This window comes from Watersipora subatra, chromosome 3 (genome assembly GCF_963576615.1).
Source record: "Watersipora subatra chromosome 3, tzWatSuba1.1, whole genome shotgun sequence".
Classification (NCBI taxonomy): domain Eukaryota; kingdom Metazoa; phylum Bryozoa; class Gymnolaemata; order Cheilostomatida; family Watersiporidae; genus Watersipora; species Watersipora subatra.
The window spans coordinates 54,326,862-54,340,305 of NC_088710.1; the positions used below are offsets into that span (position 1 = coordinate 54,326,862).

General features: G+C 39.6%; 1 protein-coding gene across 1 annotated transcript in view; it reads right to left on the reverse strand.

Annotated features, from left to right (window-relative positions):
• LOC137390083 (mitochondrial sodium/calcium exchanger protein-like) overlaps positions 1 to 13,444 on the reverse strand; it is a 29,628-nt gene that overhangs the window by 8,547 nt on the left and 7,637 nt on the right. The window contains exons 5-15 of the mRNA XM_068076331.1: positions 13,231 to 13,288; positions 9,858 to 9,972; positions 7,872 to 8,039; positions 7,361 to 7,483; positions 6,832 to 6,891; positions 6,142 to 6,222; positions 5,994 to 6,029; positions 5,280 to 5,422; positions 4,063 to 4,201; positions 3,708 to 3,823; positions 1,726 to 1,803 (exon numbers count right to left, since the gene is read on the reverse strand). Coding sequence (XP_067932432.1) covers positions 1,726 to 1,803; positions 3,708 to 3,823; positions 4,063 to 4,201; positions 5,280 to 5,422; positions 5,994 to 6,029; positions 6,142 to 6,222; positions 6,832 to 6,891; positions 7,361 to 7,483; positions 7,872 to 8,039; positions 9,858 to 9,972; positions 13,231 to 13,288 — 1,117 coding nt within the window. The remainder of the gene's footprint in view (positions 1 to 1,725; positions 1,804 to 3,707; positions 3,824 to 4,062; positions 4,202 to 5,279; positions 5,423 to 5,993; positions 6,030 to 6,141; positions 6,223 to 6,831; positions 6,892 to 7,360; positions 7,484 to 7,871; positions 8,040 to 9,857; positions 9,973 to 13,230; positions 13,289 to 13,444) is intronic.

A 13,444-nucleotide genomic window follows, 5' to 3' on the forward strand; every position in this document is an offset into this window, starting at 1 on the left:
TCGATAGATATGATATTTTTGGGTCAAAAAAATCGATATGAGAGTCTAAAAACATTAAATAACATCTAAAATCATCAAATACTTGCATAGGGGCCTAATAGGCTTACCCAACATGGACAAACAAAGACAGCCAGACCAAGGCAGTGACATTGGTTATACCAATTAATTAGTGTTTGAGTTGAGAAGAGTTTTTCAGCTCTAAATTGTATTCCTTCATCCCAGTACTATCTCCCTAACCTGATTATCTCATCTCATGTTAAACTGTTATATTTTATTGCCTTATTGAAAGACCAGCCTGCTGAAAACCCTTTGAAATTCATAATCCATGATTTTGAATTGAACAATCTGACACCCAGAGACAGAATTGTAAGCACATTACACTGAGATGACAGAGACATAGACTAACTCATCTCATCATTTTCAGTTAAAATCATTCAATGAATAGCATCAAAGGATTCTGGCTCAGTATAAAATCTACAAATGTGATGATATAACTCTGACTGCTAGTGTTGAGTGTGTGTTTTCATCATGTGGACTGGTTCACAGCAAGTTGAGAAATTGTTTCGGTGTAGTGAAGGCTGGCAAGTTGGTGTTTGTTTACAAATGCCCAAACTAGACAAGAGTAGGACATTGAGCATGCTTGGACTATCATAGTGGTGTATTTACTATTTGCACTATTTTGTTTGCACTTCGCATTCGTGTCATGATTTCCAATCCAATGTTTGACGAACATTTGCATATTTATAAATATTATTATTATACTAGGCCTACAATAAATCAAGTGTTTGGTATTAAACATTGCTGAATGGTCCCATACAACCTAGAAAATACATCAATCACAATGTTAACACCATATAAGTTCAACCTAGCTTCAAATTTTTTCAAATATGTCATTTGTTTCAAAAATATCATAAATATCAATAAATATCATGATATCAGTGATATGATATTTTTTTAAATATCGATATTTTTTGTCAACCCTGCTTTCCGTCCACACTTCTGTCTGTCCAGCTATGGGGATAAAGTTTTAGGAATAAAAAATCCGCTGCGAACTGGATTAGAGCTCACAATCCCCAGTTTTGCAGACATCTATTTATTCAATAAACTACACCGTCCAACTTGCTACACCATGGAAAAAATTTGACACATACCGTACTTGGAATACATAGGCCTACCAATATTTCAGGGCTCCACATTAACCACTTGACTGCAGCTAGCGTTATGTGTAAAGGCATACCAGAAGAAAAATCCCTGAAGCCGTACCAGAAGAAAAATGCATGCCCCCTAAGTGAAAAAAGTACTAAAAACTCATATAGCCAACAAGACTATTGCAATCAGTATAGATCTGTACTAGGCACTGCAGCTGGTACTGTATTACACACAAATAAACTGAGTACACTGAAATAAACAAACACCTTCATTTAAAAGTTAGAATGGTAAATGTTGATGTTGTATGTTGATTAAAAATAAATTTTCTCTACAAGAACTTTTTTATTACCCGTGCAACGCCAGGCATCCAGTTAATGCATATAATATATGCAATACTATATTATAGTATTGAGATTTTCCTTCAGTAGATATAAAAACAAGTCTCTACAACTTTCAGACCGCAGACAAAGAATAATTTTCTTATACGTATAGTACATTATGGGACATTAGTAGTCACTAACCGTTATGTAAAAGTTATCTCCACCTACAATGATTAGTGATGCCAAACCGACTAACCTGCAAAATGTTGACTATTTCATTTGCTATGCAGTAGATCCATACACATGCCACGATAAAGCCGAGGAAGGACAATGCCTAAAATGGCAATAGCAATAATGAAACACATAAAAAGTAGTTTGTGGAGCCTGTTATTCATACAATAGATAAAAATGTAATTAAATGTAAAGGTAAATGTATATTAACATTAATCATGATGCAAAGAGAAAGTTGTAATATGAATAAATACATTAATAATATGCATATATGCACTGAAACAGATTAAACAAAATAATTATATCCTAGTAAGAGTATTGGCTCCAACAAATGACAGTTTTGACATGTAACACAACTATAGGAACAAATAAACATTGTATGTCATGGTTTTACTATATAGCAACAGCATTACAGCTGCACAAGTGGTTGATAGCAACAGCATTACAGCTGCATTAGTGGTAGGTAGTAACAGCATTATAGCTGCATTAATGGTAGGTAGCAACAGCATTACAGCTTTACAAGTGGTAGGTAGCAACAGCATTACAGCTTTACAAGTGGTTGATAGCAACAGCGTTACAGCTGCATTAGTGGTTGATAGCAACAGCATTACAGCTGCACAAGTGGTAGATAGCAACAGCATTACAGCTGCACAAGTGGTTGATAGCAACAGCGTTACAGCTGCAATAGTGGTTGATAGCAACAGCATTATAGCTGCATTAGTGGTAGGTAGCAACAACATTACAGCTGCACAAGTGGTAGGTAGCAACAGCATTACAGCTGCACAAGTGGTTGATAGCAACAGCGTTACAGCTGCAATAGTGGTTGATAGCAACAGCATTACAGCTGCATTAATGGTAGGTAGCAACAGCATTACAGCTGCACAAGTGGTAGATAGCAACAGCATTACAGCTGCACTAGTGGTAGATAGCAACAGCATTACAGCTGCACAAGTGGTTGATAGCAACAGCATTAGAGCTGCATTAATGGTAGGTAGCAACAGCATTACAGTTGCACAAGTGGTAGGTAGCAACAGCAATACAGCTGCACAAGTGGTTGATAGCAACAGCGTTACAGCAGCATTAATGGTAGGTAGCAACAGCATTACAGCTGCATTATTGGTAGGTAGCAACAGCATTACAGCTGCATTATTGGTAGGTAGCAACAGCATTACAGCTGCACAAGTGGTTGATAGCAACAGCGTTACAGCTGCATTAGTGGTTGATAGCAACAGCATTACAGCTGCACAAGTGGTAGATAGCAACAGCATTACAGCTGCATTATTGGTAGGTAGCAACAGCATTACAGCTGCACAAGTGGTTGATAGCAACAGCGTTACAGCTGCATTAGTGGTTGATAGCAACAGCATTACAGCTGCACAAGTGGTAGATAGCAACAGCGTTACAGCTGCATTAATGGTGGGTAGCAACAGCATTACAGCTGCACAAGTGGTTGATAGCAACAGCGTTACAGCTGCATTAGTGGTTGATAGCAACAGCATTACAGCTGCATTAGTAGTTGATAGCAACAACATTACAGCTGCACTAGTGGTAGGTACCAACAGCATTACAGCTGCATTAATGGTAGGTAGCAACAGCATTACAGCTGCATTAGTAGTTGATGGCAACAGCATTACAGCTGCACTAGTGGTGAGTTATGAGCAATATTCAAATGACATTTATAATGTGTAAATAGTCCCAACCCTGGCCTTCATGTTGCTAAAGCTCAGAAGAAACATGACAGTACAAACTATGTGGGTCCATATGTGTGCACTGCGGACATACAACGCATGGGTTTGTATTGCTGCACACCCATGTGTATGCGTACACAGAGACATGCACGTGTATGCACACAAATACATGTACATGTATGCACAAAGAAACATGACCGTGTATGCACACAGGACATGACCATGTATGCACACAGGACATGACCGTGTATGCACACAGAGACATGACCGTGTATGCACACGCCGACACGAGCATACAATGACTCATTCTACGACTCACCTTGTGCCATTTTGGAGGAGTGGCATTTGATGAAGTATAGAAAGAAAGAGCAGATAAGACAGCGAAGACACACAGAAACAAAGCCCAAAGTGGAAATTTATCGCCTAACATAACACCTGAGAAGAACAACACAATGTCATGCAGGGTTACAGAGGGTCAAGGAGAAACTCATAATAACGAGCATGTCAAACATTTTGGCAAGGTTGATTAGAAAGAATTATGACCTCATGCAATCATGCAATGTTTAGTTTTTGATGTCAGAGGTTGACAGGTGTAAAACATTTTACTGACTTATTGGGTATGAAAGGTTTAGTATTATAACAAAGTTAGAAATAGCAATAGTGAAAATACTTACCGTATTGATTAGTTGCAAAAATGCTGAAGATGGGTCCGATGAGGATCTGGAGTGCTGAGAGGTGACGATTCCAGTTGTTTTTCTCAGACTCCTCATCAACAACCGGGCATGTAATCGTCAAAATAAATTGTATTGGTGCCTGTAGAATCATGTAAAATCAACAGATGACGTTTCACAGTAAATCAAACACTCTATTGGCAGTAATCATTTGATAGTCAGATGTGTTTTTATCCATACACAGTGAGGCAAACTAAGTATACAGGTAGATTACAGGTCAAGTGTAAGGGGATGACAGAGGAAAAGAATTATTAAAGAACATCAGATGAAACGAAAATAATAGAGCAATTTGGGTGGTTTAATTGGTGACATGTTCATACAAGGGAGACAAATGAATTACGCAAGTAATATGAACTACGCTAGTAATATGAACTATGCTAGTAATATAAACTACACTAGTAATATGAACTACGGTAGTAATATAAACTACGGTAGTAATATAAATTATGCTAGTAATATAAACTACGGTAGTAATATAAACTATGCTAGTAATATGAACTACGCTAGTAATATGAACTACGCTAGTAATATAAATTATGCTAGTAATATGAACTATGCTAGTAATATGGACTATGCTAGTAATATGGACTACGCTAATAATATGAACTACGCTAGTAATATTAACTACTCTAATAATATGAACTATGCTAGTAATATAAACTACGCTAGTAATATAAACTACGCTAGTAATATTAACTACACTAGTAGTATGAACTGCACTAGTAATATAAATTATGCTAGTAATATGAACTACGCTAGTAATATAAATCATGCTAGTAATATGAACTACCTATGCTAGTAATATGGACTACGCTAATAATATGGACTAAGCTAGTAATATGAACTATGCTAGTAATGCACCACATCTACAAAACTTCACTTAAGTTAAATAAATTCATAACATATAAAGCAAAGGAAATTACAAAAAGTGATAATGAAGACAAGTGACTAAGAGAAGACATGATGCGCATGGCGCTTCAGTGAGAACACAACTTACAAATTGTTTAAGAAAGAAAACAACATCCAAGCACCAAACGATTAAAAGAGAGATGGTAGCAGATCTCACATTAAATGGAATTACAAAGTGGTTACAAGAGAATACAACTTACAAAGTCTTGAGATACACAATAACTAAGGTTGGCATTAAATCATGCTCTTACTTTGACTATCATGTAGACCTTGCCGTACCATTTCTTGTCCATCCACTCCTCCCTGCATATTGGATTTATAGCATCTAGGAACTCCTTCACGGCACTCGTTTCTTCATGTTGGCCTGGCAACAGAGGCTCAGTCTCTCCAGACTCTGGAGTAAAATACAACACAGCGATTTCATGGACCTCTATGGCAGTGAATTTCCTCTGGGTTGATAAGAAAACTTATATGTCCATAGAATGCTAAGTTTTGCATTTCGAAAGTTTTAATCACCAACACTGACTCAGTAGAAATGAAGTTAGTCGCATTAGCATGAAGCGGAGGGTTGAAGCAAGTTTTTCCTCCCCAACAAAATTGATTTATGAGTATATGATGATGACAGGACTAAAGTAAGGGCAGAAAAGCAAAGCTAGGATGATAGTAACTAGATATTCCCCAACACCAGTAATCCAGCTGTATTTTAGAACAAGCGTGATTATATAACGACCTGACAAGTCGAAGGACAAATATCCTAGCTTAAACATCTTATTAAAATATAGCAGGTGTACATAAAAGCAGCCCCTTCAATCTACAAAAGCATTTTCTCACAGCTAGAAATTTCGTGGCTTAAATTCTCTATGGCAGTTTGTCCTGTGTACGTTGCAAGATTGCGAGGTGAAGCGAGCCACAGTTGAGTCCATAACAGAGCGAAAATAACCAACTAGCTACTAGTCTGCAGTTACCTGTAATAGCTTTATTATCAGTAGCTTCCCTCCTGCCTAGATATTCATAACATAAGGTCATAAGGTCATGAGAAGAGATCAAGCTCAACTTTATATTTTATCATAATGGCATGAGAAGTACTGAATGCTTCCATAAAGAACAGCTCACCTCTTTCTTGAATATTGTGGTAGTGAGTATCTTGGTGGTGGTGACCATGGTGCAGCTTGCTACCTTCATCATAGTCCGCCTCTGCATTGCAAACCAGAGACAAGCCACTACACTACACGCAGCACTTGCAAATGTTATATATGAATAGCGTCACTGATTGAAAAACTATATTTCCAAAATCTGTTAAAGCTCCTGATGGGAATTACAGCCAACAGTTTTACCCTGCATATGGGCTATAACAGAAGATACATGTATACAAATATATAGACACTGGAAATGAGAGATTCAGCCCCCACAATAAAATAATAAATGTATATGTAGGCATGCCTATTAGTCATCTATTCCTTTTTATAGTGTTTACTAGTAATCCGGTGCACCATGAGAGATCATCATGTGTAATAGTTAATCGCAAAATTATTCCACAATGCAGCAAGGTGTTTGAGTGACACAGTTGTTGCGTGCCTGGCTACTAAGCTGAATATCCAAGTTCGATTGCCGTGCAACCCATGTTTTTCCCTAATATCTTACCGTGGCTTCGCACAAACAGACAGACATGGCTCCAATTATAGTAAAGATTATAACTATGTCAAGCACTATGGGAATGAAAGACATTAGAGAGGCAAGTTTGAACGTATATTAACTACAACTATAATAACCTGAACAGAGTAAAAAGTGCTGTTTATCACATACTTTCTGCGAGGTGTTTGCTCATAGTTGTTGGAGCATTCGGGTCTGTATCCAAGACAGCAACTGTAAGTGTTAACGAGAGAGTGTACAGTTTCTGTGGTAGCACAACCATTAGAGATGGTGAATAAATGGAAATCTTTTGAAAAAGAGAAAACCTACCCCTCGATTTAGTTAGAAACACCATGGCCATGCGCTCATTGTAACAAAGATAGAATCCTGGACAGATAAATGAAGCTCACAGAACATTGTATATACTATAGGTAGCTGTTGGTTTTCCATATGACCTATTCATCTGTAGGAGCAGGTTTTAGTATCAAGCCTGATTTTGGAAACAACTCTTTTTGCTATTTATCTCTCCAAACAAAGCTCCAAACATTGGGAGCTGTACCACCACATATATGAGTTGTTTTCCTTATTTCTAGCAGCAGATAACTCCTAATTTTTGCAAGTATACGATGTTTTTATACAGCACATTTAAAATAAAAATGCAACACAAACTGGAAAAAAATTAGATAGTTTTTTATTCTTGTACCTGGGTGTCTATGATCATTCCTATCTCCTACAACAGGCTGACTGTCAGGAGTTTGGCTTTGCTTCCTGATATACCTTCCAATGACCACCACTAGCACATACGCTATGTAGATAATCAGGAAGCCTACAACAGAACAATAGAAACCAAGGTTATCCATCAGCAAATATTTAGCGCAACAATAACGGTGGTAACCACCATCATGTGAGAAATGCATCGAGAAAAACAGTTTTTTTATCAGCATTGGAGTTAAAAAACGAAGCAATTATGTGGAAGGTAGACAACTCTTATTTTATAATTTATTGAGTGAGAGATTCTGATGAATTTTAAATTTTATTTGGCAGCACTGTTAACAGTTAAAGCCCTTTACGCGAGGAAGACAACCCTTAGTTTGAAAGTGATTGAATTGGTCGCGGTGAATTTTATTGAATAGCATGACTAACAGGTAAAATTTTTGTGGGAGTAAAATAGCTTTGCCACTACATTCTGCATCAAATGAAGGAAACAAACGTACCAACAGCCTCTAGAGTATTGATCTTCTTGCTTTGCATGATATAGAAGGTGTAGAAAACAGCGCCTATATAGAAGGTGATGTCTCTTAACAAAGGCCTTTCCATGCACTGGAATGGTTTAGATATGATGACAGCGCCCGATACAACCGCTGTCACAAACACACCAGCCCCTGCAATAGTGAGGTTGAGTACCTAATGGTATGATGAACACTGTATGAAAATAGCCATATTGACTTCTTTCTTGGATAAAGTCTACCTGTAGGCTTAATATTTCCCCATACTGACACTCTTCAAGGTCATTAGAAGATAAGATACAGAGCAGAGAAGTATTGCTTAACAATAATAAATACATCCCTAGGCGAATGAGCACTATCTACTGCTGATAAAGTCAAATGTTCCTGCATGGAGAGCTCCCTTGGAGTCCAATGGGTCATTTACGTGTAACCTATTGTGTGTATTACATCGCATTTCTTGTAGTTGCTTGAATATGTTAAAAATCTTCAGCCGCTAAATGCAGGGTTATGCTGTGATCATAGACTTTGAAACAAGCCCAAACGTAACTCTTATATCCCTGGCTAGTGCGCTTCTCTGTCAAAATCATCTCATTTCTTGTTAATATCTAATGTGCAACTCTAGAAATTATTATAGCTTAGAAAAGAGCTATAAAACTTGAAAAACACACTTTTGCTGATATTTGATATTAGAAGAAACGGTTTTTTTGTAAAAAGAACATAATATTGGCTTGTCAAGTGAGTTGAGAAACTCAGTAAAATTGAAGCCTACAGAGAAGCTCTGTTCCAGAGTTCTTATAAGTAGCTAAAGAAGAAAATAATCTATAAACATGACCCTCTTCTATCGTATGCGATGTTGTGTATATACAGCCAAGCCTCTACATATGAAATTAATTCATTTGAAAATCAGCTTCATATGCTAAAGCCATCACCTGTTAGAGCAAATATTCCTGTAAGAACACACTGTTATTCCCTCCACAACCAAAGAGCCTATGATAACTCCTTGATAAATACCGCAGACAATTACGCGTAGCATTAAAATAACTTCATATAAAACTTTGTAAAAAGCTGAATATAAACACTAAATTAATAAAGTTATCACTAGTAAAGAGATTGTTACTGTTACTTTACCTTATAGATACATGGGAGGAAGTGTAGACTTCATGCGTAGACTCAGAGGTGGGGATAGAGATATGTGATAGAACTCAGTCTATCTTAAACTATGTAAAGTTTAAACTAATCTTGTAGATTACTTTATTTTTGTTTGTCATATTTTCTATTGTCACCGACCTCTTTGACACCGACCTGTGATACTTGGAGAATCTTCATTGCTCATGTTGGAAACTACTTTGAGAGTAAAATCAAGTGCTTGCAGAAATATTAAATGATATGCTGGCAAATGCATGTGTTAAGGCAATGATGAGAGGTTTGAGCGTCAAGTGTCATTTTGTACAGAAAAGTATGTAACTTTCCATTTCTTTTTGACTAGTTTTATGACAAAGTTTGCTTCATAATAACCGATTAATACTAACAATAACTGCTACAATGTTAAGTATTCCATATCAGCAAATGACGCATTGGAGAGGAACGGGTTCCAACAAGTTGAAACTCTCAAAGCATTAGTCAGGCTCAACTAAGTTTAGCAAAGTACAGCCAACCCTCAAATCTGATTGGATAATTTATTATTAGCAGATGCAAATTTCACTTTAATTTCTCACAACCAATTAATTCCGGTGGTTTGTTTGCAGAGAATGCTGTTTAGCTGAAACATGGAAATAGCACTACACAAAACATCAGAAATGTATCAAAAAACTAAGACGGTGAAGTTGTTTTATCATTTTTATTTTATTTGTTGTTTTGCCAACCTTTTAATGTCTGGTTTATCCACATATATTCTGTGACAAGATCTGGATGTTTGTAGGCTATCAGAGACCTTGGCCCGGATTTGTTATTACACTAGAGTACTGAATGACTTACCCAGAAGAGCTCCAAAAGCCAAACCAGCATCACTTCCATTCTTCATATTTCCAATGGCAGCGATGGCAGAGAAGATGTCAGGAGCTCCGTTGCCGAATGCCAAAAGTGTTACCCCGTGTAGCATTTATAGTCAGGGAAAGTATCAGTTTAGGGAATACATGTACATTATAAAAGCAAAACAAATGGCAAAGGAAGCAACTTCCTTGACAGTTAATGTGACTGCCACCCGAGTGTTCTACATGGAGCCTCTGATACTACCACTGTAATGCACCCGAGTGTTCTACATGAAACCTCTGATACTACCACTGTAATGCACCCGAGTATTCTACATGGCGCCTCTGATACTACCACTGTAATGCACCCGAGTGTTCCACATGGAGCCTCTGATACTACCACTGTAATGCACCCGAGTATTCTACATGGAGCCTCTGTTACTACCACTGTAATGCACCTGAGTATTCTACGTGCAGCCTCTGATACTACCACTGTAATGCACCTGAGTATTCTACATGGAGCCTCTGATACTACCACTGTAATGCACCTGAGTATTCTACATGGAGCCTCTGATACTACCACTGTAATGTGTCACAAGAGGACAGTAAAATACTGCATACATGTGATGAGCACCATGTCATGGCTCACTGTTGAAGTCTTTCAGCAAGGCAGCGTCGTATAGCAGCAAAGTCTTTTTGGAGACAGCATTTAAGGCAGATATGTAGAGTAGCAGTAATTTTTATAGACAACACCTGGTTAAGCAAAACCAGGGGCTTCTACGCTATCACATCTGCTGAAGTAAACAATTTTACTTTTTATGTTATTTTCTTAATATAAAAAAACTTTTACTATTTGTGCTATGTTTTGCAGCGCGCTTATTTGCAGATATTATAGATTAACGACCTTTAGCTGTGGTATAAGGTGTCAACTACCACATGCTCCTTGGGCCACGGAACTCCTGAGCCCGGATGGTAAGATCCAGACGTCACCCAGCAGGTCCTGGCGCCGGGGGTGAACAGTGTGCCGGATGCGAGTTCCCACTACCCACCGCAATTGCGCAACTTCCCGCCTTTGCTTGGCGGCAGGCTTTCGGTGCTCGGCAGGCCCAGTCGGGATGGACAGTTCATACACTCGTCATCGAACACTGAAACTCAATATAAGAGTCTTGTGACCCACCTTAGGGGAAGGTAATGCCTAACCTGAGCCGGACACCACCACAGGAGGGCCGCGCCGGCCCCCCAACATCACCTCCCGCAGGCGGGCCGACAGACTAGCACTCACCGTAATCTCAGAACATACACCATATTGCCCATCCACCGTCCAGCGTGCGGCATGACAAGATCTTAAAGTCATGATTGGTGAAGCCAAGAGTGCGCAGAAAACCTGCACTAGCTGGGCTCACCGCCTCTCTCCAGTTGAGAGTTGCACTGCCATAATAGACGGTGACCTCCCTGTTTTCACTCCTTGCTCATCGGGTGACCTCTCGGCAATCATACTTCCTGACCTTCTCCTCATGAGCCTTATCAGGGTCCCATGCTCCTCCTGTGATGGCTGTGTCGACCACATATGCCTGTTCATCCCACCAGGCTACCAGGTCAGGTTTACAGAAAGTTTGGGCAATGGGAATGATGGGCTCCTTTCTGCAGAGGAAGCCCAAATAGCGTAGCTTCTAAGCGACGTACTTGGTTACGAGATTGTGTCTTCTTACTCGTAATCCATGCGTGAGAGCGCAGCTTTGCATCACATGACCTAGCGTGGCCCGATGACCGGGACCGCAGTGCGGGCAGGTGTCAGAAGGAAGGAGACCAATCCGACACCATCTCGCCGGAGTGGGCACTAGGTTCATCCTCAAGAGGATTCCCCTAATAAACTGTGCACCACTCCGGCCGACCACACTGTTCGACATCAACCATTGATGAGCCTGTGGTACTAGATCACGGTAACGCAAGCCACGACCATCCACCGACTCATGTAGCTTTTCCTTAAAGCTCTTGACGGGCCACACAGCCCTGCGGGGCATCCCAGTATCAGGGCCAACTGAAAAACCGCCCCTCCGAGACACCCGCGCTTGACTGCCGGATGGGAGAGTCTGGGGGTCTAGATGGAACTGGGCGCAGGAAACGCAAATGCCTTTCCCCCACCGGCTTTGATTGAGGAGCCAGTCGGATACCCAGGCCTCATACCCGAGAAGCTTAGAGAGCCTCTTCTCCCTTGCCTCTCGCAATTCACTGAATGAGGGCACTCCCAAACCTTTCCCAACTCGGACATGAAAGTACCCGGTGGTGGTACCGTGGGGAAGGTGTAACCACTTAGACACAGTACGGCGCGCAAGAACATCCAACCTCAGAGGGAGGTCCTTCGCAGGATCGCCCAGCACTAAGCTGTGATGGAGCTTAGGCAGTAGATGAACACGGAGAATTTGCATTCGCTGCTGGGGTTTGAGTGGTGCATCAGTAACCCTTTGCAACCACTTTGTAAGAGAGCCGATGGTCTGGGTGTATAATTGCTCTCTTTCAACCCGACGAGACACCCCGATGTACACACCCAAGTACTTATATGTCTCGCCTGCAGCTAAAGGTGGAATATGCGAACTCTGTTTTGCTTGATGGGATCAGGATTGACTACCCATCTCCTACCGGCTTTTCGCTTATGAACTGTAATGTTCACAGAGGCGCATTTGGCTGGGTTCACCTCCAGGCCAACCTTCCCCAATTCTTCTGCATACCGACTGAATAGCCTTCCCAGATTACCAGGGCTCTCAGCAAGGAAAACCATGTCATCTGCGAAGGCTATGTGGTTAACTCTCACCTCTTTATATACTAGCTGTGCCACCCGGCGTTGCCCGGGTAATGTAAAAGTCTTTGGACAGAAAATTGATTTGTATTTAACATACACAACATTTGCCATTCTAACTTTCAAGCTACATATCATGAAAAAAGTGTTTTGTCTTATAAACAATGAGAAGTAGTGAGAGTTGCTCGCTATTAGCCAGTTTAATAATGTGAGCGAACAGCTTCTCGTGACATTATGCTATACGTCATACGCAAAGCAGTTAGGTATTTGCATAGGCCTATTAACTATACAGTATACGTAGTTAATAGGTCTATGGGTATTTGCTCTAATATAATGACTTATATTGGCAAGCTAGCAATTCGATTTCTGTAGTCTTCTTCGGCATGGAATATTAATTCCAAGATTTTAAGATCTATAGCCAGACATTCAAAACGACAAACTTTGAGAAATATAGATAAGATATATATATGTATAAGAACAGCGAATATGAATATTTGCAGAAATAATGCAGGGATAAAGCTATAAAATAATACTGATAGAACTTGGGCAGTGTCTACAACCATTTAAATAGCAGTAAAAAGGATATAGCTATGTTGTCACTCATCCTCAAAACCTTCGCCATGACTGTCAGAGAAGGGCAGAAGCTACAAAGAGGTGACAGGCCAGCAATAAATATTATTAATAACTTATTGACCGTTGTAACAACAATTAAAAACTAAATCCATTACATAAATTTTGTATGAGTTTTAAAGGATATTGAAAACATAAGCAGTAGACAAGAGTTAGGAATGCAGAACAAG